The sequence below is a fragment of the Pseudorca crassidens genome, chromosome 13 (assembly GCF_039906515.1).
Source record: "Pseudorca crassidens isolate mPseCra1 chromosome 13, mPseCra1.hap1, whole genome shotgun sequence".
Taxonomy (NCBI): Eukaryota; Metazoa; Chordata; class Mammalia; order Artiodactyla; family Delphinidae; genus Pseudorca; species Pseudorca crassidens.
In genome coordinates this window covers 10,241,266-10,265,379 of record NC_090308.1, presented here as the reverse complement: position 1 = coordinate 10,265,379, position 24,114 = coordinate 10,241,266, and the positions used below count along the sequence as shown (strand labels likewise).

General features: G+C 37.9%; 1 protein-coding gene across 4 annotated transcripts in view; it reads left to right on the top strand.

Moving 5' to 3' along the window:
- ARID1B (AT-rich interaction domain 1B) overlaps positions 1 to 24,114 on the top strand; it is a 411,713-nt gene that overhangs the window by 110,570 nt on the left and 277,029 nt on the right. For all 4 annotated transcript variants that reach the window (XM_067701689.1, XM_067701687.1, XM_067701686.1 and 1 more), the window contains one exon: positions 16,598 to 16,726. In XM_067701689.1, coding sequence (XP_067557790.1) covers positions 16,598 to 16,726 — 129 coding nt within the window. The remainder of the gene's footprint in view (positions 1 to 16,597; positions 16,727 to 24,114) is intronic.

The window sequence follows — 24,114 nt, the reverse complement described above, 5'->3', positions numbered from 1 at the left end:
CAGGTGACTAACTTGTAACTGGGCCCAAGTGAGCCACCCCTAATGCCCAACTGCTCCCCTCTCGCCTCCCTCCCAACCCTCACCTTGGCTGTGAGGTCTGGAACAGCCTCTCTGTGGGCCCTCCTGTGACCGCCGCAGGCCAATTTCAGTTATTTAGTACCAGGGTAACCCTATAGTTGTTTACCTGGACCCAGATTGAGGTCTGATATATGGTATTTGAAAATTTGGATGTATCGGATTTGAAATTCATGATATGCCGAAAGAAATTGGAAGAAATTAGATAATTTTTAGTAGTTTTATTTTTCAAATAAACAAATATGTACGTATATAGGTAGCGTCACCTATACCGTCTTCAGGTGCTTTCTCTTACTGTGTGCACATGTGATACATTGTCTTCAGCTCTGCATCACTCACTTTTCAGGGAGTCTGAGGATTGCATGGATTTGTGGACCTCAGTATTTGACTACTTTCATCACCCATTATTGGAATTTTAGTCTAAGTAGTACCCATTGGGGCATGCTCAGTGTTTGTTCATGTTGATTAAAGGGGAACAATTACAGCAATAATTTCCAAATGGTAGGTATTCTTTAAAAATTATTGCATGGTTTTGGAATGCAATATTTGATTTCAGAGAGCAGAAAGTTTGCCTCCTTACCAATGGCTTATTTGGGTTACCATGAAAAAGATGTGTTCTTGGCCAGTAATGTAAGGAGGCGTCCTAAAGGTGTCTGTGACAAGGCGGAAAGCCTTAATGGGCTTAAAATTTTTCCAAGGACAATTCGCAATTGATATTTGAGAGTTAACTGTAAGTCATTATCTTGGGTGGTAACTCATAAGTTTATGTTTTAAAATGAAATGTACTAATTTATTACAGAGTCAACCATTCATACAGCCAGTGTTGTTTTTTTTTGTTTTTTTTTGGTTTGTTTGTTTCTTTGTTTAAGCATCTGCAGTGTGCATAATGTGGCCTGGGCATTAATCAAAATTCTTCTCTATCATTACCTCACACTGCACTGAACTGTTTATTCCTCATACCCTTAATGTGTTCCTGTCTTCCCCACCTGGGTTTCTGTTACTCAACAGGGATTCCTCTTTTTTCTCTTCTCTGCCAGTTGAGAGTCAAGTCCTCCCTCCAGGCCTAGGGCCAGTACCTCTGGTCTGAGCAGCATTTCCTAACGCTCTAGGACTCATTTCCGCAACTCTTCAAGTGGAATTTACCTGCTTCCTTCTCTCCTGTCCTTCTGTTACTGCTCAAAATCTTCCTGTTTATTCTGAACTGTAAACATGTATTACCTCTCTTTTCTGCTTGTAAGCTGCTGTGTGCAGGGATTTTGTCTTATTCGTACTTCTGTCTTCTATAGAGACTAGGATGATTCTTTTGGTACTTTATTGCTTAATAAAATGTTGAATCAGTACATGTGATATAATGGAATGTATAGAGAAGTTCAAAATCCATCTGTGAAAACAAAGCACAGATACCGACTTTAAGGGAGCCTTGCCGTATCTTTCTCTTTCAACACTGCAGTCTGTTTGAATCAGGAGACCAGCCATCTATCACTGATTCTGTCACCAATTGGCCACATACTCTTAGAACCTTCACAGAGAAGGTTCTCTGTGAAAGGAGACTAACTCTACCTTTTTTCATAGAATTATCACAGAGTTAAATGAGATCATCTGTGTGAAAGAAGTTTAAAAGCGCTTTGTACATATGAAGTATCGATATTGTCATGAATTGGGGGGGGTGGTTAGCTGATAACAATGAACAATTTTTATGATGACATCTTTCTGGTAGTTACTGTAGTCAGTTGTTTGGAGAAAAGAATCAGAGCTGATTAGTCTTATACTCTAATTTGTGGTATAGGGGATTTCATATTGAGGTCTCGGGGTAGAGAACAAAGTAAGGTTATGATAAAAGAGTACAAGGGAAACGTGACAAGAGGGAGAGTTCCATAGCTTAATTTCTGTATTTTCTAAAGGTGCAAACTCAATGGATACAACTGCCTTCAGTTTCTTCTGTTTTCCAGTGTTGGTTGTCCAGGGAACATTTGTGAGACACCTTCAGGCTCCCTGTTCTTGTAGCGTCTTACCCAGTGCCTCTCTACCTATAATAGTCTATCTTGTGAACATTCACTTTTTCGATTATATGTTAACTTCCCTTATTCTTCTTAGGAGCATCACTGCAACAAATATATTGCCTTGTCCCTATGAGGTTTTACGTTTCTTCTTTTGGGATCTATGTGGCAAATCAAAAGAAGTCATAGCCCTTTCTCTTTACTCTTTATATTTAAAAATTTACTCATTTTCCTTTCTTCGCCTCCTCTGGAGTTCAATCCATTCCACGCTTTTAATCTCATTTCTTTCCTCCAGCGGTAATACGTTTGATATGTACCATCTCTGGCACTGGCCTGTTGTTCAACATGGCACGCCCTCATTCTCCAGATTCTCTGCTCAGCCTCCTGTCTCTCCTTCACCCATTCTTGCTGTGACTCCTGATTCCTTCCAGGAGCTGCTGTCTCCTCCTCTCTGAGCAGTAGGCGCCATGGGTGGCTTGTTGCCCTGCGCTGTTGGAGTTTGCCTTCTCTCTCTTTGCTGGTTGTCTCCTGTTGAACCGCTCCAGCTGTTCAACCTACTCAGATCAAATCAGCAGTGGTTTTGTTCTCTGGCAGTGGCGTCGAGTATCGATGGCAGCTGCAGGTCAGGGGAAAGGAACTTTAGGAACCAATATCCATGGACCCTGATTGATTCGGATACAATATCACTTGGAACAGCTTTCCCTGAGATGCTCTGAAAGAAATCATCCTTGAGTGCAATGTTTTTTAAACTATTCATTGTAATCTGTTAGTGGGAGCATGAAAGCAGTGTATTAAGCTGCAACCGGAAATTTTTAAAAAGGGAATTTGAATATAAACAAAATATGAATGTATCACATGTAGTAAGGATGTCATGTGTGTTCAAGGTTGTGATAGAAAACGTAATTCTTCTTTTGATTTGGAATCAAAACATTTGAAAGCCGTTGCTCTGCTTACCCTTCAGTATTTTTAGCACCTTTGATTCCTCACCCCTTTTCTTTCTAATGGAAGTTTAAGATTTTTTTTTTTTTACAGTTGAGATAAAGTAGAATTAGAATATGGCCTATTTGCAGGACAACTTGATGGAAAATTGAAAGCACAGTTACTTGATTTACCAGTTGCAGGGCAGGTCACTTACCCTCCACATCAGCTCCACGTCAGGGCGTGGCCAGCTAAGCAGCCTGTGTCCCAGCAGAAGCCCCCTGAAGAAGCCTGCAGTGAAGGCACCCACCTGGAGGCTGTCCTGCAGATGGAGAGTTTCATTCAGGAGCATTAGGACCTGTTCAGGATGGCACGCCCAGACCCTAACAATGGATTCGTCTGGGACGTATGGGGTAATCACAGTCTCCTAAGGAGGTGGCGGGGATTTCTAGATTCATTAGGCTCCCACCAGTCTGGGGAGTGGAGGATATTGGAAAGAGATTTTAGGAAACACCAAATGGCTAGATACTAGTGTTGTTACTTCTTTTCTCTGGCAGTAAGAAATAGCTATAGGTTTTAAGTGATTGTGATGATTATTGAATGTAATATCTCTGGTTAGAAAATGACCATTCTTCACTAATTCCTCATACCTGGTCTTGATTCGGGGAGACTTCGTGACCCCAGTGTTAACCTTGCTACTCTGATGGACTTCCACTGGTCTTGTAAGCAACGTTCTTGAAAGGAAACTAAATATGTCAGATGAATAGTTGGAAATCATCCCCCTCCCCCAATAATATGTATAATGCATCTTTTAAATTTAAAGGATTTATTAAAATGAAAATTATTTTGGCATACTGTTTGAAGTCTGGCTTTTTCCTTCTAAAGGTAATGAAGAAATTGGTTTTTTGTTAAAGTAGGATTAGAATATGGTCTAATGAGAAACATTTTGACCCTGTTATCTTTATTTGCCATTGGATTGGAGGACTGTATCTTAGGACAATTATTTTGTACCCCTTCATGTTTTAGGAAAATAGTTAAATGACTTTTGTATTATCCCAAAGTCTACTGACTTCCCTGCAGAGGTGCTTAGAATGGACAGTCTGAGAACACATCTGTGTTCAAGTATAGTTTTGTGAGGGATAATTATAATTTTGATTATTTGTTGTGTTTCAAAATGAATGGGTTATAGAATGTCTAATTTTAATGATTTAAAATAAATTATTAAATATAAATAGAAGAGACGGTAGAGAAAGAAGTGAAACATTTAATTTGTTGATAATTCTACATTAGGTAAAGCTTCCTCTGTCTGCCCCCAAGTGTCTTTCTGTTAATGATTTTAAAATATCAACATCCTATATTTTTTCCTGACCAATCTTTTGGGACTATTTGGCACGTGTGTTCCATCTGATGAAATAAAAAAAAATTGCAGATCTCAAGGGAAATAATTAAATGATTTTCTCTTCTTATATAAACATTTGCTTTGAAATATATTTATACTTCAAGGGCTTTGATATTTTTATCTAAAGCATCATTTCCTCATACTGTCTCAACCTCAAAATGAAACTCCTCTTTAAACTATTACCCAATATCACAAGTTTATCATATAGGTTAAATTTATGGGCCAAATGACTAAAAATGAAGGGCCTCCCCGCCTCCTCTCTTTTGCCTTGAGTATATGATATCTGTGTTGGTAGAAATTTTATATCTTAATCCTTTCTAATTTCAGTGTTTAAAACTTAAAAAAATGTGTGTACATTTCTCTTTTGTAGCCACTGTGTTTTTATTCACCGAGCTCCCTTTTTTCAACCCCTTCCCACTCCAGCTGCTTCCCTTAGGTTCTTTGGGCTCCCCAATACTCTTGTCTGTTCTTAGACTGCTCTCTGCTAGAACAGAGCAGGGTGTCCAGAGTGTCCTTTGCTCTTCCTGTCCCAGCCTGAGTGTCTTCCATGCTTAGCTTAACATGCTACTCCCCAGTCCTTCCATTCAATGACTGAGCACCCTGAGAGAGTGGAATGAGCCCTGGGTGGGGAGGGGGTGTGCGCAGAGAGTTGAATTCCGATTGAGACTCCAGCTGGGTGAAATTGTGCAGGTTTCCTAACCCTTGACCCTACCTTCTTGATCTTAATAAGGACAGGGTTGAACCAGTGATCTCTGAAATCTCTACCAGTTCTAATAGCGCATGATAAAATAATTTACAATAAAGTGTAATTAGGCTTAGCCTTCTGAGGATGGGCGAATGAGTGTGTATTTTCAGTTTAAAACAATAGCTTATTGATCCAAATATGTGATTGTGTGTGTTGCATGTATTTTTGAGCATTTCCACCCGGCCCCCCAACTCAGACTATGATCCAGGGAATAAAATGCAAGGAGTCAGTTTTTCAGCCACTAATGTGCATATATATTTCCTTTAGTCTTACCTTTGCAGGTGGGGTTCAGGAGAGATATCACTGATTTGTGAGAGAGGGTGGGTTAGTGGTGGTAGGAACACCTCCCAGTGCAAAAGGACTCCTTTATTTTCACTCCTCATTATTTGTTATGAGTTCATTCTGAAAGGGCAAAAAATAAAATGACCAGCTAATTATGGTAATTTGAAGGCTGTTGTGTCCCTGGGTAGCACAGGACAAAGCCTGCAGCTGTCTCCCCACCCTCCGGGCCAGTGTCAGTGCCTCTACTCAGGGGGGATGCCGGTAAAGGTCCCCATACTGGTTCGTCCCCCGGGACTGTCTATTCTTAGATTCTTCCGTCTACTGAATTCTCAAAGTCTCAGAGGAAGCCAGGTTTGGGTTTTGGCCGTGTTACATGGAGAAGTCTGACCCTTTTGCATTACCGTCGCTATTACTTTTCTTCATTCATACAGTTTTCACCATATACATTATTTACATTTAGGCGTGGATAGATAAATGAGTACAAGTTTCTCCTTTAAAAGGTACCTTATAGAATACTTAGACTGTATATTTTTAAAGGATCACATTTTAACACAATATAGTTTTTGAAATATCCATTTTTGAGGGGCTTGGTGGTTTCTTTACTCACATTTTTATAAACTCAGTTACTAAAATCATTCCCTCCCTCCCTCCCTCTCTCTTTTTTTTGTGAGCAGGAGAGAGAGGATATAGAAGCAACTAGCCCCCTTACCCTCCATGGATGAACTTTAGACTCTTGGAAAAGTGTCATCACATAGTTCCCCGCTTTGACTCTTTAATTAAAAAAAGAAAAAAGAAACAACTCCAAAACTGCATTAACACATCTCACACACACACTCGCGCGCGTGCGCGCGCACACACGGGGTTTAAATGCGTGGTATAAACTCCCCAAGGTAGAAGGTCCTGCCGTGAACGGCCTCCCCTCATGTCCCCCCACCATCAAGCTCCCCTCCATAGAAGACACCAGGGGCTTGTCTCTCCATTGGCTGGTTTAAAATTCTAGTCTGATTCTGGTAGATCCCTGTTTTCTCTGTTTTCCCCCACTCCATAGTTATCTGCAGTAGAACAGTCTTTTCAGTCTAGCATTCACTGCACACGTTCCAGTCATGCGGTTACAGAGTTGACCCTGCAGCCTCAGCAAAGGTTATCTCTTCAAAATTCTCTGAAACGCCCTTTCGGCACGTCCATTTTGGCAGCTGGGTTTATGTGGGAGAGTTGGCAAAGCTCTTGGCCTCCTTTCTGTGCTTTATGAAATCTGGCCAGAAGGGCAGCTAGGCAAGAAGTTCCCATCAGTTGCACTGCTGAGTATTTTCCATTTTTTACCTGTAGTAAACAACAGTGTTCTTACCACGTGTGAGTAGACCAAGTGGGTGGTTTTTAAAAACATGAACGTACTGTAGCCTCACACTTAAAGTCCTATTAGAAAACTGCTGTTCTAATATGTGTGTGAGGTACTGTTGTACTGTTTTGACTTTTGATTTTGTAATCTTTTTATATATATTTTTTAAAATTGAAACAACTCAAAGATTATATTCACCAGTTACAGCTACCTGTTGCAGTTTGGCCAGTAGTATAACAAGAAAGATGGAAACTCCAAGTTGCTTTTCAGTGAGATGTATTCATTACATACAACATCACGTGCCTGGTTTCTTGGTAAAGTGCTTTCTTGAATGGAGACAACTGAGTCCCTGTGAGGCAGCTCAGGCCTTTTCTTCCTCCCTCCCTCCCTCCCTCCCTCTTTCCTTCCTTCCTTTTTAAAAAGTGTTTTTATTTTTAAGTCACTTTTTCTAAGAAAATGTTGCTTCTGTAGCAGAGTTGACCTATTTATTTCTATAGATGGCCATCAGAGCCCTTCTTTTCTTTCTGTACATACTGTGAGCTCCACAGAAGTAGGGCTTCATGCAAACCATGTTGATGCATTTCCATAGTTATGATTCTCTAATTGAAAAATGACTGCGTGTGTTTGGTATGGAAAATACTTATTTTTCATTTTGTTTTAAATGTAAATACTAGTAACCTAGATGTCAAAGCTTCTGCGTTAGAAATGAGCAAGGCTCCTTTTACTATTAAGTTTTTTTCCTGCTTGTATTATTATATTAGTAAGGCTCGCAGACTCATAGGTGAATTTTTCTCCCCATGTTGATTTATGAAAGATTTTAGACCACTTGGCTTTGGTATGCTGGTTCTGGTTGCTTCAAGAACAGGTAGTAAGAATTCATCTTTTACTCTTAGGTAGTAGACCCCTCACCCATTCATACACATTGGAAATATGCTCTTTTTCTAGCTAAAATTTTTAGAATGAGATTTATCATCATGTACATTGCATGCATACTTTCTTTCCGAAGCTGCAGGTTTTTTTCTCGTTATGCTTCTCTTTTGTCAAAGAAGTGCACTGTAGACCTCATAGATCTGTGATACCAAATGCCTTCGATGGATCGTTGGGAAGAAAGTGTTTTAAAGTGCATAATTAGGGCACTTGAGCATAAAACTACAATTATACACTTGTGTGTTAATTTTGTGTACAGTAAGACTTTCGTTCAACACTGGTTGTAAATGAGAGGAAGCATTTTACTGCCAGTGAATGCCTGCATTTTATGAATACTTAAAATCTCCTCTAATTGGCTGACCTGGAAAAAAAGGTGAAAACATCTGTAGTTAAGAGGTAGAGGAGAATACAAAATGTGTACTAGAGGTTTCTTTTTAAAAGTAAGTAGAGAAGTGATTTTACTTTCGTGTGCAGCCACGGTTGCTGTGCCTTTGGAATCACTTATGCAATTTTAGCTGCTATTCCACAATAAAGACTAACAGTGAAAGCAGTTTAGATAAGGCAGTGAAAATAATCAAGGGACTGAGGGGGGCAGAAAGCAGTTGACAAGGAATCTCTGATCTGGTACAATAAAGGCTTTGGCTGGCATTGATTGACCATGTATTTGTCAATCAAGTTCCATGTACTAGCATTAGGGGGCACTCCTTGAAATTTGGAGTTAATTTTATGGAAACTAAAGGATGTACCACTTTACAGAATGGATAGTAATGTTCCAGAACTTGTTACCCTCAAGAGACTAGAAATATAAATTAATTTAAGAAGGGTATAAATAAATTTGTGGGTAATAGAATGACAGTGATTATGAAGAGGAAATAAAGGCTGTTCAGGACATATTGCTGACTTTTGGAAATTGAGGTCATGAAAGGCACTACCATTTAGTTCCCACAGCCATGTAGCGTATTCACTGTGCAGAACATTGGTCTGACATAGTATTCGCTTAAGCTGTAATTTGCTAAATATAGAGCAGTTGGACTTAGAATAAGCAGTGAAATTTTGTAGGCAATTAATAATTATAAAGAAGTCCAAGAGAGATTATATATATATTATTTTCACTGTTTATGATCTTATAAACGTAAAGTGTGTACCTGATAAGGAAGTTTTAGAAAGCAAAATTTGTCATGAGAAAAAATTTATTGCTGATGACAAATGAGAACTTTTTAATTTAGTTTCACAAATCAAAAGTAAAGCTATTTTCTGCTATGAATTAAAAAAAAAATTTTAAGCTAAGGGAGTGGACTAAAGTAGCCCAGATATGTTGGTTTTTTTTCAGTCTGTTAAACAACAGCAGTGTTTATGGCCCGGAAGTTATCTGTTAGGTACAAGGGCATAGACAAAAATGGAAGTGGGCTCCGTAGCAACGAGAGCTGAGTAACTAGCTTGTTTGCGTGGTTGGTCATCAAGCCTGTTCTGGAGTTTAGACACTGCTTGACCCTTGACTTCTTTGCTGACTCCTCCAAGCCCACGTTGTCTTTTTTCTGTTACTCAAGGGAAGCTGGACAAAATTTGAAGGAACTTATGGCTTTACTATACAGTGCATACAGTAAGCACTCAGTATACATTCGTTGATTGTTTCTCAGTTTTCAAGCATGAAGGAGTAATTTCAGGAAGTTACGGAGTATTTTTTCCCCCCTTAGACAAGCTTAAGGACAAGATTTATTTCTCTTTTTAAAATAAGAAAGTGAATTTAAAAAGCACCTAAATTGTTTAAAAGTCTCAGTTGGGAACTTAGCTTAAGGGACTATATAGATTGTGGAGCATTTGTAGGATTTTGACCTTGTAAACTTTATTTATTACCTTCTAACACATTATTTTTGACTGGACATGTTGACATAATAAAATTTCCTCCTGCAGTTGGTTCAGCCACACATAGACTAGCATCTGAATTCCTTGCTGTGGGGAATTTTCAGTCTGTGTCTTATGCATGAAAAATAGCATTTACTCTTTCTGTAAAATCAGAAGCCAGCAGAATATGCCACAGTAGTGACTAAAATGTAGCTGTTGTGAACTCATTTTTCCTATGCTTTTTGCCTTCCTTTTTTTGTAGAATTTATCTGGAAGGACTCACATTTATGATGGAAAACAAACAAATAAAAATTAGGAAGCTTTCTGCTGTTAAATATAAATTGTTATAATATACTTTTTGATAATTCTTAGAAAGACAGCAATAATTAATCCAAAATAAATTGCATTTAGTTTTAGATTCATGAAAAACTCAGAGTTGGTTTAAGAAATGATACATAACATTTGATGTATATTCTTCTGGGCTATTAATTCTTTACTCACCACACATATACAGATTTTCATGTTAAAAAAATACATATATGGTTTTGTAACCTGCTACCCCTTAAGTCCCACCTCAAAAATCCAGGGACAGACTTTCTTGCTATTCAATACATATTATCTACAATTAGAATCATTCATTTTAATGACTCTGTGATATTTTATTGAATAGAATATCATTACCCTCCCCTTTTAAACCAGTCTCTGTGGAGGCACATTTAACCATTTAGGCTGCTTCCCTGTTTTTGAGTGGGGGTGGTATCAGGGGCGTGCAGTGACCTCCTTGCCACACATATCTTTGCACACTTGTTTTATATTTTTCCTTAAGGTAAATTCCCAAAAGCAGAATTCTGGGTTGAAGGGATATCGTTCCTATACATATTGTGACTTGCGTTAAATATTTGAATTTACATACTCATTATGATTGTTTCAGTATTGATTGCTGTGTAGTATTTTGGAATTATGTAAATTGAAAGTATGAAAACTCCCTGTTAACTCCTAGAAACAGTTACTATTTTATTATCAAATAGGAAACTTACATCTAGGTTTAAGTAAGGCCGGAATGGTTTGACATAAATACATTAGAAAAAACGTGAGGTCAAAAGTTTAGATACCTTCTTCGTTGTTAAGTGTATATAGATACTTTTAAAGTTATAATATACATACAATGAAATGCTCAGACCTTAAGTGTACAGTTCGATGAGTTTTGACAACTAAGGTACACCTATGAACCAACCATCCCAGTTAAGATACAGAATATTTTCATCACCCCGGAAGTTTCCTCACCCCTCTTTCTCACCAGCCCCCATATCCCACAAGCACTGTTTTGATTACTATCACTATAAATCAGTTTTGCTATAAATTTTGTTTTTGAACTTCATATAAACAGATTATACAGTTCGTTGAATGTGTGTTGTATTCGTTTAATATAGTTCTAGAGGGAAGTGTAGATACCAAACCAAACTCTTCTTAGAACAAAAGGATCTGAAGCTGATATGAAAATTATATACTAGAGTAAGAACAACAGGTCTTTCAAAAGAAGGAAGTTGGACCATTACCTTACACTATGTGCAAAAATTAACTCAAAATGGGTCAGACCTAAAAACATAAGAGCTAAAGCTCTAAAGCTCTTAGAAGAAAACCTAGGGGAAAGCTTGATGACGTTAAATTTGGCGGTGATTATTGGACATGGAAACCAAATGCGCAGACAGCAAAAGAAAAGATAGATAAATTGGAGTATATCAAAATTGAAAACTTTCGTGCATCAAAGGACACTATCACGAGAACAAAAAGACCACCCACAAAAGAGGAGAAAATATTTGCAAATCATATAAGGGATTAATACACAGAATATATAAAGCATTCCTACAACTCAACAACAAAAACCTAACAACCCAATCAAAAAATGGGCAAAAGACTTTAATACATTTTTCCAAGTAAGATAAACAAATGACTGATAAGCATGCAAAAGCTGCTCAAATCACTAATCATTAGGGAAATGAAAATCAAACCCATAATGAGTGTGACACCACTTCACACCCATGAGGATGGCTATTACAAAAACAAACAGAAAATAGCAGGTGTTGTCAAGGATGTGGAGAAATTAGAACCCTTGTGCACAGCTGGCAGGAATTAAAAAATGGTATTGCTGCTGTGAAAAACAGTATGGCGGTTTCTCAGAAAATTAAACATAGAACTACCGTATGCTCCAGCCGTTCCACTTATGGGCTGGGTATATGTCCAAAAGAAGTGAAAGAAAAGGCTTGAGCAGGTCTTTGTATGCCTGTTTTCGTAGCAGTATTATTCACAATAACCAAAAGGTAGAAACAACCCACCCATTGCCCACGATGGGACAAAATATTGTATATACTTAAAATGGAAATATTTTTAGCCTTAGAAAGGAATGAAATTCTGATTCATGCTGGAACATGGATGAACCTTGAAGGCATGAGGCTAAGTGAAATAAGCCCAACTCAAAAGGAATAACCAAATTCATGGGGACAGAAAGCAGAATAGTCGTTCCCAGGGACTGCGGTGGGGGATAGGAATGGGGAGTTACTGTTTAATGGAAATGGAATTTCATTTGGGGATGGTGAGGTTCTGAAGATGGATAGATGTGATGGTCGCACAGCAGTGTGAATCTACTTAATGCTACTAAGCTGTACCCTTTATGGTTAGAATTCCACGTATGACTCTAGCAAAATCTATTTTTCCCATTTACTTACTGTGTTGGAATTAGATTGCTTCCTCTTTCTGGCTCTTGTAAATAGTGTTGGATGGAATATCCTTCCTGGGACACATGTGAGTGTTTCATGGGTATGTATTCACAAGGGGAATTGCTGGGTCGTAGGGCAGTGCACCTTGAAACTTAGTGGAGAAACTGCTTTCTCAAACTTCTTTAGATAGGAAAAGGATGAGAATATAAACCTGATCATTTCTTCAGTGTTGAAGTATGAGCAAAGAGTTCAAGGTAAAGTAAAATGAAAAATGGGGCCTGGAATTCTGCACATTTAACATGACACAGAGATTTGAAAGTTAATACTCATGTCCTTTATCAGAGTAGTTTCATAAAATAAATACTCAAAGTAAATGAATCATTTTTAGCTATACTTTCCCTCTCCGATAATGTTTGAAAGCATTCACATTTCTTTGAAAATTGGAATAAAACATTTTGTGACTGTGTGTGTGCATGTTCCACTTGAAGATCCTCTTTATTTAGAAATGAGAGAAATTTTTGTTCTTCTTATTTTTACATAACAAATAGAAAATCCCTGATCTTAGGCATTTTCTGGAGATTTCCATTTGGTTTAGTTTAGTGATAAATGTCCAGCACGTTGGCTGGGCAGTAATGACCTCGAGGGTTAGCCGGTAATAGCCGAGGGTCCTCTGCTGCTGTCAATGTGAGGTTTGGGGTTTTTGTCTATTGGATGAAGCTGAATCAAAGACTTGGATGGTATAAGTCATTTCAGTTTTATAATGTGTTCCATCATTAAAGTTTTATATAATATATGTGCTGCCGAAGCGAGCGCTAAAGTTTTATATAATAATAACTTGATTTAATAATCCATCGAACAACATTCATTATTCATCCAACAAACATTTCAGTGGCAGGCCCCCTTCCAGGAGGCATACCACGGGTGTAGGAGTGTGTAGTCTAGTGATGAGGACAAACGGTAAACACATGAACACATAATTAAAGGGGTAACTGACGAAATCTAATAATCTCCCCTGTGGTAAAATCAAATCAGAAGTGGCATGAAAATGATGGTGGGTTAGGCCGGTTAGGGGACGCGTGGTATCTGAGACAGAAGTGCTTTGTTTCCTCAATTCTCAGCACTTGGTTCCTGAAACTCAGTAACTCTTGGTTAAATTTCAACAGTTTGGTAACTGTTGAACAGTTGAATTCAACAGTTTGGTAATCTTACTTACCCTGAATATGGTTAAGAACTAAGAGATAAGCAAAAAGACTCTTAGTAGCCAAAATTGATTTCACAAAACTTGAGACAATAAAAGCTCATATGCTTCCCTCATGGTTTAGTCCTTTGGGTCTTCATAACAGTGTAGTGGGTTTCTCAGTCCTCAGCAGATGCTGTGAAAGATGGAGGTCTGAGCGAGGAGCGTTGTGGCTGAAGGCCTTGATGCCCTGTGAGAAGCCGGCAGTGCGAGACCACAGTTTCTCTGGGGTTTGTGCAGACAACTTCCAGCAGTAGGCTCTGGGGCAGTCCATGTATTACGGCTCCGCCCTTCCATTTATGTTTCTTAATAATGATTGTTTGGTTTAAGATGTCAGAAAATCATATAATAGAACTTTGAAAGCCCTACATCTAAACTGATTAAAGCAAAAACATTGTTGACCATTAAAGAATTGACATTAGTTCCTGACAGCTGAGGTGTATTATATTTAGAAATTGCCTTTTAAAGATAACACTTAGTTAACAATTAATGTTGTAGAGGTAGCACTACAACTTAGTTTAATAAGTAATAATTATTGTGTAGCATTCCGGATAGGATTATAATATTGCTGGTTATAATATTAATAGGAATTAATAGAGGAGGTAACCCCATTTTGCAGATGGAGATGTAAGGCATATCATTATGTGATCGATCGTATTCACACAACTGAGGTACAGGAGGGCTTGGATTCAGATTTCATATGTTTCTAGTACAGAGATGCTTTAGGTAGACTAGAACTTAGTCATCTCTGTTTTGTCATGGCTCCCACGTAAGGACAGTAAACCAAATGCAGTTGATTGGCTCTAGGCCCTATCAGTTATCCCAGGGTCTCAGAAGGTTAGTTAGCCAGTTAGTTAGTACCAAATAATTAGACCATGTATTTAAAAGGATAGCAGGTAGGTTTTTAATTGTGGAAGACAGTGATGGAATCTCCCAAGCAGATGCTTTGGGTGGTTCCCCCTCTGACGTTTGCCCTGTTCTGCAGCTTGTTGCCATGGATCCATTGAAGATTTGCTTACACTCCCACCCATCCTACCTGCCTCCCCTGCATCCGGCTTGCTTCCCCACTTTTCGGAGTTGGAATAGATAGTAAAAGAATCTAGTAAGTTCATGGCTTCTCTAGTGTGAGGAGACTCCTGCAATATGTCCTCTTGTTGTCTTGCTTAGAAAATAGAACCCCCCCACACACACACTTCCATATTGTGTGTAAGGGTTTCTGTAAACCAGAAAGTCAACATATTAAAGTGCAATTCACAGGGGAGTTGCTGGCTGTGTTGACTGAGCTTTACAGTCATTTTAACACTGGCAAAGTGTTACCCTAAGTGCTTCAAATCAAACTGCAAAGATGCTTGTGTGAAATGCAGTATTAGATATCAAATCAAACATATGGGTGTTGAACGGAAGGGTATGTGTTGTGGTAGTATATGGTATTCTAGCATGTGGAGTTGTATTTTATGGAAATTCTTTGGCTTGGCTTATGTCAGGGACATACATTCATTATGAGATATCAAGCTGTAAAATAAATAAAAGCAAAGAATTCAACTGTGCTGTTGCATGGTTTTCAATACAAACTTGTCTGTTCTACTAACTTGGGGTCTGCGAAATGAGAGGCATTTGTAAGCCATTGTGGCCAAATGTTTTGTCAGCGTTGCTAGCAGCTTGAGAATAATCTAGATCGGGTCAAAAGGAATATGCACTTTAGCTTTCTGCATTTTTTCCCTTTTACTTCATTGAATATGTTGCCAATTACTGTGCTAATTGGTCTTAGAGGCAGAGTGTTTAATATTTTCCTCCTCACTCTCTTCTTTTCCTCATTCAGTATTCTGTAGTCAATTTGTTTTTTAAGTGTATATCTGGGACTGATGACTGAGTTCTTAAGTATGTGTGCTTATGGGGATCATGTTCTTGCAGTTCTCAAATGGACCCTATTGTGGTGTTCACAGTGACTTCACCATTCTCATTCCAGGAGTGCTTTTTGCCGTCCTGATATCTTGTTTTTCTTTTCCTCGCCTGTTCTTTCTCTCAATTAGGGGGAAAAAATGTCAATAGATTTCTCATTTGAAAGAACATCAGAAAATATCATCAGTGGTGTATTTACTGAATGAGGAAGGACTTTTGTTTGAACAATGATTTCAAGATTTTTTAGGCTCATGTAAATTAGAAATGGAGAAGACTGATTTTAGGTCATTCTGTCTGTAACTCGGGTATTTGCAGCACAGTACGCTTTGCTTTATATCAGTAACCGTTTTATCAACTAGGAAAATACTACCCTTGTATAGCTATGAATATCTTTCCATCAAGAACTCATATTGATAGTTATATTGTTTGATATACATAGTATTGTTTTCTAAATGGGTTTCATTTTATTATAAAGCAGTGTTGTTTCTTTTTAGCCAAAATAGTATCGGGTAATGGAATTGCTGCTGTAACTGGTATCTGCTAAAATGTAATTGAGGCATTCTGACCTTAGTTGAAACAAACATGTCCCCAAACCACAAACATCCTACAAAGTATTAGTGAGCTTGGACTGGAGTTCATTTTCATCTGAGTGTTGCATGAGAATGGATTAGCATAATGCTGCTTTGACTTTCTAGCGGAAACAATTTTTTTTTTTTTTTTTTTGCGTTACACGGGCCTCTCACTGTTGTGGCCTCTCCCATTGCGGAGCACAGGCTCCGGACGCGCAGGCTCAACGGCCATGGCTCACGGGCCCGGCCACTCCACGGCATGTGGGATCTTCCTGGACCGGGGCACGAACCCGTGTCCCCTGCATCGGCAGGCGGACTCTCAACCACTGCGCCACCAGGGAAGCCCTAGCAGAAACAATTTTTTGACGTCAGTATTAGGAACTCCCCCCGACCCTGCCACTGGATTTTTGTGAAATTATCAATTTTTGATGTCTGATAATTTAACTCTGCTTCAAAAAATACTTTGTCTTTTGTCTTCATTGATAGTATGTGAGTAGAAAGCAGTATGCCAATTTATCTAATGGGGAGAATATTAAAAATATCGAATTCAATTGCTTAGCAAAGAACCCACTTCCTGTTGCTGAATTGAAACCATATTTGATTTCGCTGAATGGCACGTCTTGACTTTCTCACTTGCCCCGCTTGACTCCGTAACAGGTGCCGCCTCAGTATGGCCAGCCAGGTGTGAGCGGTTACTGCCAGCAGGGCCAGCAGCCTTACTACAGCCAGCAGCCGCAGGCGCAGTATCTGCCGTCCCAGCCCCAGCAGAGGTACCAGCCGCAGCAGGTGAGCACAGTCCTGGTCCCCAGGCCTCTGTTCTGAGATGTCTTCCCGGCCCCTTGAAAACATTTCTGTTCTCAGTGGGAAAAATTGAAGTTTTGAGAAAATGCAGAACTATAACCTAAACTCTTTGTTTACGAATGGATGTTTGAGATTGAAGGGTGGGAAGAATGACTAGTTTAATAGCTTCTTACATTACTGGTTAGTGACAGCAGAAAATGTCAGTCATTTCATGTTCTTTGTCATTTGGGTTCTGAATCTTTCCAGAAAGTACTCTGTCACTCCGTTGAGGCTTATTCAGGAAAATGGTTTTATTGATCATGTAATCTTTCTAGTTGGCACATACATGGTGTTTTTATGTTGAGCCTTCTTTTGATTTGTTTTTGTTTTAATGGTAAGTGCTACTGGGACGAAACATTGTTGCCTTTGGCAGTGTTATTCTTCCTAAACTAGCTTATAGACAGATAATCACTTCAATTACAATATATTAAAATACTAAAGGGAATCATGTACTTTTAAGTATGTTAAACACTTTCTAGTTTAAATTAGCCTCATTAAATACTCTTTTAGGTTATTGGGCTATGTATTTCAGCTTACATGATTTGTAGAAAAATAGTACATATGCATTTGGTACAGTGATTCAGTTTCATCTTGTTTTAGAGATTGTCGCTGAGTGATATTAAAAGGTATCATGAGCTCAGGACCTGTACTCTGAATTCAAATAGAGCTTTCATAGCACTTTCAGTCATAAGCATCAAAATGTAACTTTGCATTTTATATTTTCCTCTCTTCTTTCATTTTTGTGGGTTGGGGGTGGTGAAGAGAGGGGAAGACAGTGACGTTGACTATTCAGTTTTTAAAGTGCTACTTACACAGCTTGGAGAGATTGTTGATGCTAAGCAACATATATAAATATATGAAGCTTAATTTTAATAAATTCAGGCGATTTCTTAAGTATTTTCTTGGGTTCTTTGGAGTCTTTTCCCATGTGACTTTTATTTGAGTTCCAAAAAGAGTTTATGACTTCAAAGAAAACATGTTAAAACAACAGCCGAGATTGAAGATCTGTAGAATCTTGTTTTTTGCATATATGTTTTCAAAATTTTGGTTTTATATAAAGCAATTTATAGAGGTAGGAATGTACATTATTTCAAAGTTATTCAGTCTGGTCTTTTATTAAAATGTGGGAAAATTAAATAACCTTTCAATACCGTTTCTTTTTAAGTGAGAGAGACTGGTGTCTGGGTTTATGATATATAAAGTTACAGGCTTTTCCTGGGCTTTCAGAGCCTTATTGAGCTTCTCTGTAGACAGAATGTTTTGTCATGTCATCAGAGTTTAAGGAGGACTCAATAGAGAGATTATATTACTCATTTTCCTTCAGTGAGCTAAAATGAATCTCTGATTGTAAAACCAATTTGATTAAGGATTCTGAGTGCCTGTCATTTCCTTCAAGACCAAGTTCAAAATTTACTTCCTTTATGAAGCATTCACTGATGACTTCTTCCACATGGCAATTAGTTATTTAATATCCTTCATATTTAAATATTTAAAGCATACTACAGATCAAATCTTATTTTAATGAATACTATTTTAATGTGCTTAGTTTAGGCCTCTTTTATGCTTTGAACGATACTGCTGTTATTTTATTGACTTGAATATAATAAATTATATGTCAGGAAATACTATATAAAAATGATTCCTTAATGTAAATACTGTCATTTTTTTTGTATATCCTGAGGAAAAACAAATATTTCTCAACGTATATTGGAAATTTTTTCTTGTTTTCATACTCCCGAACTATAGAATGTCTAAATATTTTTTAAGTTTAAGTTTCAGTAAACTCTTCTGGGACAAAGAAATGGAAATCAGAGAGATTTAGGTAGCCTGAGACATTTAGGTAGCCTAATCAGAGGGTCTGGTTTGACAGGAACAGTTTTACTTTTTAGGGAATTTGATGTTCAGATAGATTTGGAAAGTTTATCTAGGAAATGAGATCTAGCATTTTAGATATAGTTAGCACCTCCAAAACCAGAATAATCCCCCCAAATCTATCCCAAAACAAAGTAAAAATAACCACTAGAATATTTTCAAAATCAAGCCAAATTTTAATAAGAATTTAGAATGCTGAATTCACATGCATTTAAAAAACAAAGGAGCTCAACTGTATTTAATGTAAGAAGCCAGTGTTTCCTAACAGACAGAACATTCCTTCCTGTAGACTTTCCTTTTGTTCCCAGATATAGCATACACAGTCTGTTGATTTTTGTATTAGGAGATAATCAGCAAGTATGACTTTGTGTCTTTTGTTAATGTGGTTGGTACAAAAGGTAATTTTAGGGTTCCATTAAGATACCTCACTTTGTGTCTTTAACATTTTTGAATGTGTAATGTTTTAGATAATCAATACATTCATATGGTTCAAAAATTAACAAGTACAAGGAAAGGGTACAGATTCCAGTCTCCACCATAGTTCCTCTTGTCTAGCTCACCACCCTCCTCACCCTTTGCTAGATAACCACTTCATTAGTTTATTGTATGTTTCTTTATATAAAGAAGCAAAATACCATATTTTAATTGTTAGCTCTATTTTTACACAGATGTTGGTACACTGTAACATACTGTAAACATTCTTCTGTTCTTTGTCATTCCCCCTTCCCTACCCACTTAAATATATTTTCTGTGGTTCTTTCCAGAGGAGTACATAAAGCAATCCTCCATTCTTTTATAGCTTCATTCCATTTTATGGACATATCATAATGTACTTAACCAGTTCTCCTTTGATGGGCATTTAGATTATTTTTAGTTATTTGCAATTCAGACAGTACTGCCATGATGCTCTGTATATGTGTCATTTCACAAATGTCCGAGTGTATCTGTAGGATCAATTCCTGGCTGTATCAGTGGGTATATGCAGTGGAAATTCTGGTAAATATTGCTGGATTGTTCCTCTTAGGGGTTGTGCCAGTTTATACTCCCACCATCGATGTGTGAGAGTACCTACCATGTGCCAGTAGCATGGTTTTAAGAAGCTTCTGGATTTTTACCAATCTGATAATGTAGTTTTAATTTACATTTTTCTTGTTATGAGTGATTTTGAACATCTTATATATGTAAAAATGTTTACATTTCCTTTTTTCCTGGACTGTCAGTTCATATCTTTTTATCTTGAATTTTTCTATTCAGTTGTTTGTCTCTTAAAAATTGATTTATATAATAAAAACTAGGTATATTAGGGAGACTAGACCTCTGTCCATGATATGAATTACTCACTTCTGCATCTTATCATTTGTCTTTTGACATTAATTGTGGTACATTTTTTTTGTCATGCAGAAGGGTTTTTTGAATTTAAAAAAATGTTTATGTAGTCAGAATTAGCAGTGTTTTCTTTTATGATATCTGGATTTTATTTTTAGTGAGATTATGAACCTTCCATACTCTGAAGTTACAAAGGAACTGTCCCCCTGTTATTTTGTAGTATTTTCATAGAGTAATTTCTACATTTCACTTATCCTAATCTATGGAGAGAGGTGTGATCCAACATAATTTGTTTTTCTCTAGATGACCGCTTGGTTAAGTAACTTTTCTTGTATTAGGTCTCGCCAGAGAACTAGCCTATTGGTTAGGATGAAGATATTTTATTTTAAGGAATTGACTCAGACAGTTATGGAAGCTGGAAAGTCCAAAATCTAGCGTGGACCAGCAGGCTGAGACCCAGGAGAGCTGATGGTGAAGATGAAGCCTGAAGGCAGTCTGCTGGAGAACTCCCTCTTGCTTGGGGGGCTGGTCTTTTTGTTCTATTTAGGCCTTCAACTGATTGGATGAGGCCCACCCACATTATGGAGGGTAATCTGCTTTACTCAAGGTCACTGATTTAAATGCTAATTTCATCCCCAAATACTCTCCAACTTGACACATAAAATTAACCATTACTGTTACCTTTCCTTTTAAACTTTTAAAATTTTCCTTTATGTACAGTGTTTGAGGTTATTCTGGGACTTTTATTCTTTTCCATTGGTCCTTCTGTTAGTGCGCCAGTACTGTACTGTTTTTATCATGTTTTAATATCTGGTAGGGTTAGTACATCTTCATTACTCTTTTCAGAGCTCTCTTGGCAATTTGTGTTTGCTTATTATTCATATAAACTTTTCATTTTTTACCGTGCTTTTTCCTAAGAATTTTGTCTTTTTTGTTGTTATTATAATGGGATTTTTTTTTTATTGTTCCTTTTTTGTTTTATGTGAAATAGGTGATGCTTATAAAATAATAAGAGTTAAAAAAAAAAAGTACCTCATTTGAACAATTAGCAACACACGTAATAGAACGAGCTGGGTTTACCTGCCTTGGGTTACTAGGGGCCAGGGAGAACACACCCCTGCGGAGCCTCACGGAAGGTGTGGGGTTGGGAGGTTTATAGGGTAGGGGTTGGGGTGTGTGCTGGATGGTTCTAAGAGGTATCAGGGGAGTGAGGGTCAGTCTGGACTGGCTACTTCAAAGCAGCTGTGAGCATTTGGTGGTTAGGTGTCTTAATTTTGAGCCATGAGGCAGGACTTAAGTGTGTCCGGGCTTTGTCATCGGTAAAGAAGCACCAGTCACTTCGAGAAAGACAGTGTTAGTAAGAAGAGGCAGATGTTTAGTCATTTTTGTTGTCAAAAAGTGGCCTTGTCCAAATCTGCTTTCAGCGCTGCTTATGTGCTATGGGTGGTGCTCCGGTCTGCTTGTTCTCAGGGCTGATTTTCCTTTTCTTCTCACATTCCTACCCCACTGTCCCTCCTCTTCCTGAATGACTTCTCTCTCCATTTCTTCATTTGTTTAGATAGTTTTAAATTTCTTTTATAATATTCTTCAAAAAGAACTGTTGTACTTTTTGGTTAGAATTATTCCTATATACGTTATATTTTTCTTGGTATTGTAAACATAGATTTTATATTTTTATTATATTACATTTTTTCATTGTTTCAGGTATATACAAATATAATGAACTTGGTATATTAAATTTTGTTGTACATTGACCCTTTTAAGTTCTTGTGAATTCTACTAACTCTAATCATTTATAGATTCTCTTATGTTTTCCAAATTTTATTTTTTTAATTGCTTAAAAAAAAACACTCCCATCTCCCCTTCTTTTGTCCTTCCTCAGACAGCTTCTTCAATGCATTATTTGAAAGGACTGTCTGTTTTTGTATAATCTCTGATTTAAAAGAAGGCTTTCAGCATTTCATCATTAAATATAATGTTTACTCTCTTTTTCTTTTCTTTTCTTTGTAGCTGCCCATTGTTGGATAAGGAAGTTCCCTTCTTTTTCTAGGTTGCTAAGAATTTATCATGAATGGATGCTGAATTTTATCTTATGTGTTTTTTTTGTGTGTGTCTTTTGGGATGATCACTTTGTTTTCCCTCTTATAATCTGTTATTGGGGTATATTACATTTTTTTAAGTATTATGCCAAACACGCATTCTAGAATAAACCTAGCCTCATGACATATTTTTTGCACATCACTGAATTCAGTCTGCTGACATTTATTTAGGTTTCTTGAATCACTGTTCATAAAAGGGATTGGACTGTAATTATCCTCGTGTGGTTTTGTTATCTGTATTACGAAGTTTTGCAGAATGAGTTAGACACTAGTCTCGCCCCCTCTCCCCGCCCCCCCCACACTTTTTTAAATTTTTGGCCACACTGCTGCGTGACTTGCGGGGTCTCAGTTTCCCTACCAGGGATTGAACCCAGACCATGGCAGTGAAAGCCCAGAATCCTAACCACTAGGCCACCAGGGAACTCCCAAACTAGTCCCTTTTTTTTTTTTTTTTTTGCGGTACGTGGGCCTCTCACTGTTGTGGCCTCTCCCGTTGCGGAGCACAGGCTCCAGACGCGCAGGCTCAGCGGCCATGGCTCACGGGCCCAGCTGCTCTGCGGCATGTGGGATCTTCCCGGACCAGGGCACGAACCCGTGTCCCCTGCATCGGCAGGCGGACTCTCAACCACTGCGCCACCAGGGAAACCCCCTTTTTAAACTTACTGGAAGACTTTAAAGTCTGGAATTACCTGCTTTTGGAGTGTTTGGTAGAAGCATCTGTAAAGTCATAAAGGATTGTGTAGCCCTTGATGTTTTAACTTTTGTCCCATTCCTGATTTTTGATCTTATTTCTTTTGTGAATATAGGCATATCAAGTTATCGAATTCTTCTTGAGTCAGCTTTTTACTTATATATATTCCTATATACGTATCCATTTCATCAAGGTTTTCAAGTTTATTAACCTGAAGTTCATAATAGTCTTTATTTCTTTAATTTTTATAACATCCAGAGTTAAGCATTTTAATTAATAATGTTATTACTTCTTTTATTAATCTTGATTAATCTTGCCAGTGGTTTGTCTTTCCAAAACAAGTTTGGTCACTGTCCTCGTTATTACATGTTCTTTTTTATAAGTTTAATTAAATTCTGTTCTTACTTTGATTATATCTTGCTTTTTGTCTGATAAAGCCAAATAAATATGCCTAAAAAATTTCCTCCTAAGTACTACTTTGGCTAAATCTCTCAAATTTTTTTTTTTTTTTTTTTTTTTTTTTGCGGTACGCGAGCCTCTCACTGTTGTGGCCTCTCCCGCCGCAGAGCACAGGCTCCGGACGCGCAGGCTCAGCGGCCATGGCTCACGGGCCCAGCCGCTCCGCGGCATGTGGGATCTTCCCGGACCGGGGCACGAACCCGCGTCCCCTGCACGGGCAGGCGGACTCTCAACCACTATGCCACCAGGGAAGCCCAAATCTCTCAAATGTTGATGCGCATTATTTTTGTTCTCTTTTAGTTCTAAGAATTTTCTTACTTCCCTTCATTCATTTTTTTAAATAGTTTTATTGAGGCTTGGGTTTGTGTCCTGTTCCCTCAGAAGGATTGTTGTGTGCTTTTGCCAGTTGCTTGTGGGCACTAGTCATCAGGAATCATATTTCATATTTCAGTTTGTAAAGTTTTATTGCTTAGAAAGTTCTTAATAGGCTGACAAACAGGATGATAGAATGAGCATTCACATGCCACCGTAAGTTCTTTTCATTTACTAACCTAGCCATATTCGGAGATCCCCAGTTGTCATCAGAATGCCTTATTTATAGTTAATTTGTTTCAAGCAGAATTCATACAGGGTTACTACATTGATTTGCTCCTTAAGTCTTTTTATCTGGAACAGTTCTCTTTTACCCCACCCCCATTCATGCCTTTGGCATGTTGAGAAAACGGAGTCAGTTGTCCTATGAAATGGCTTTGTCTGATTGTTTTCCCTTGACATGGCTTAATTTGTTCATCTAGCCCCTCTGTTTCCTGTAAATTGCAAGTTAGATCCAAAGGCTTGAAGTTAAACATTTTCGTTTGTGATTGTGTTTAGGTCACTGCTTCTGTTTA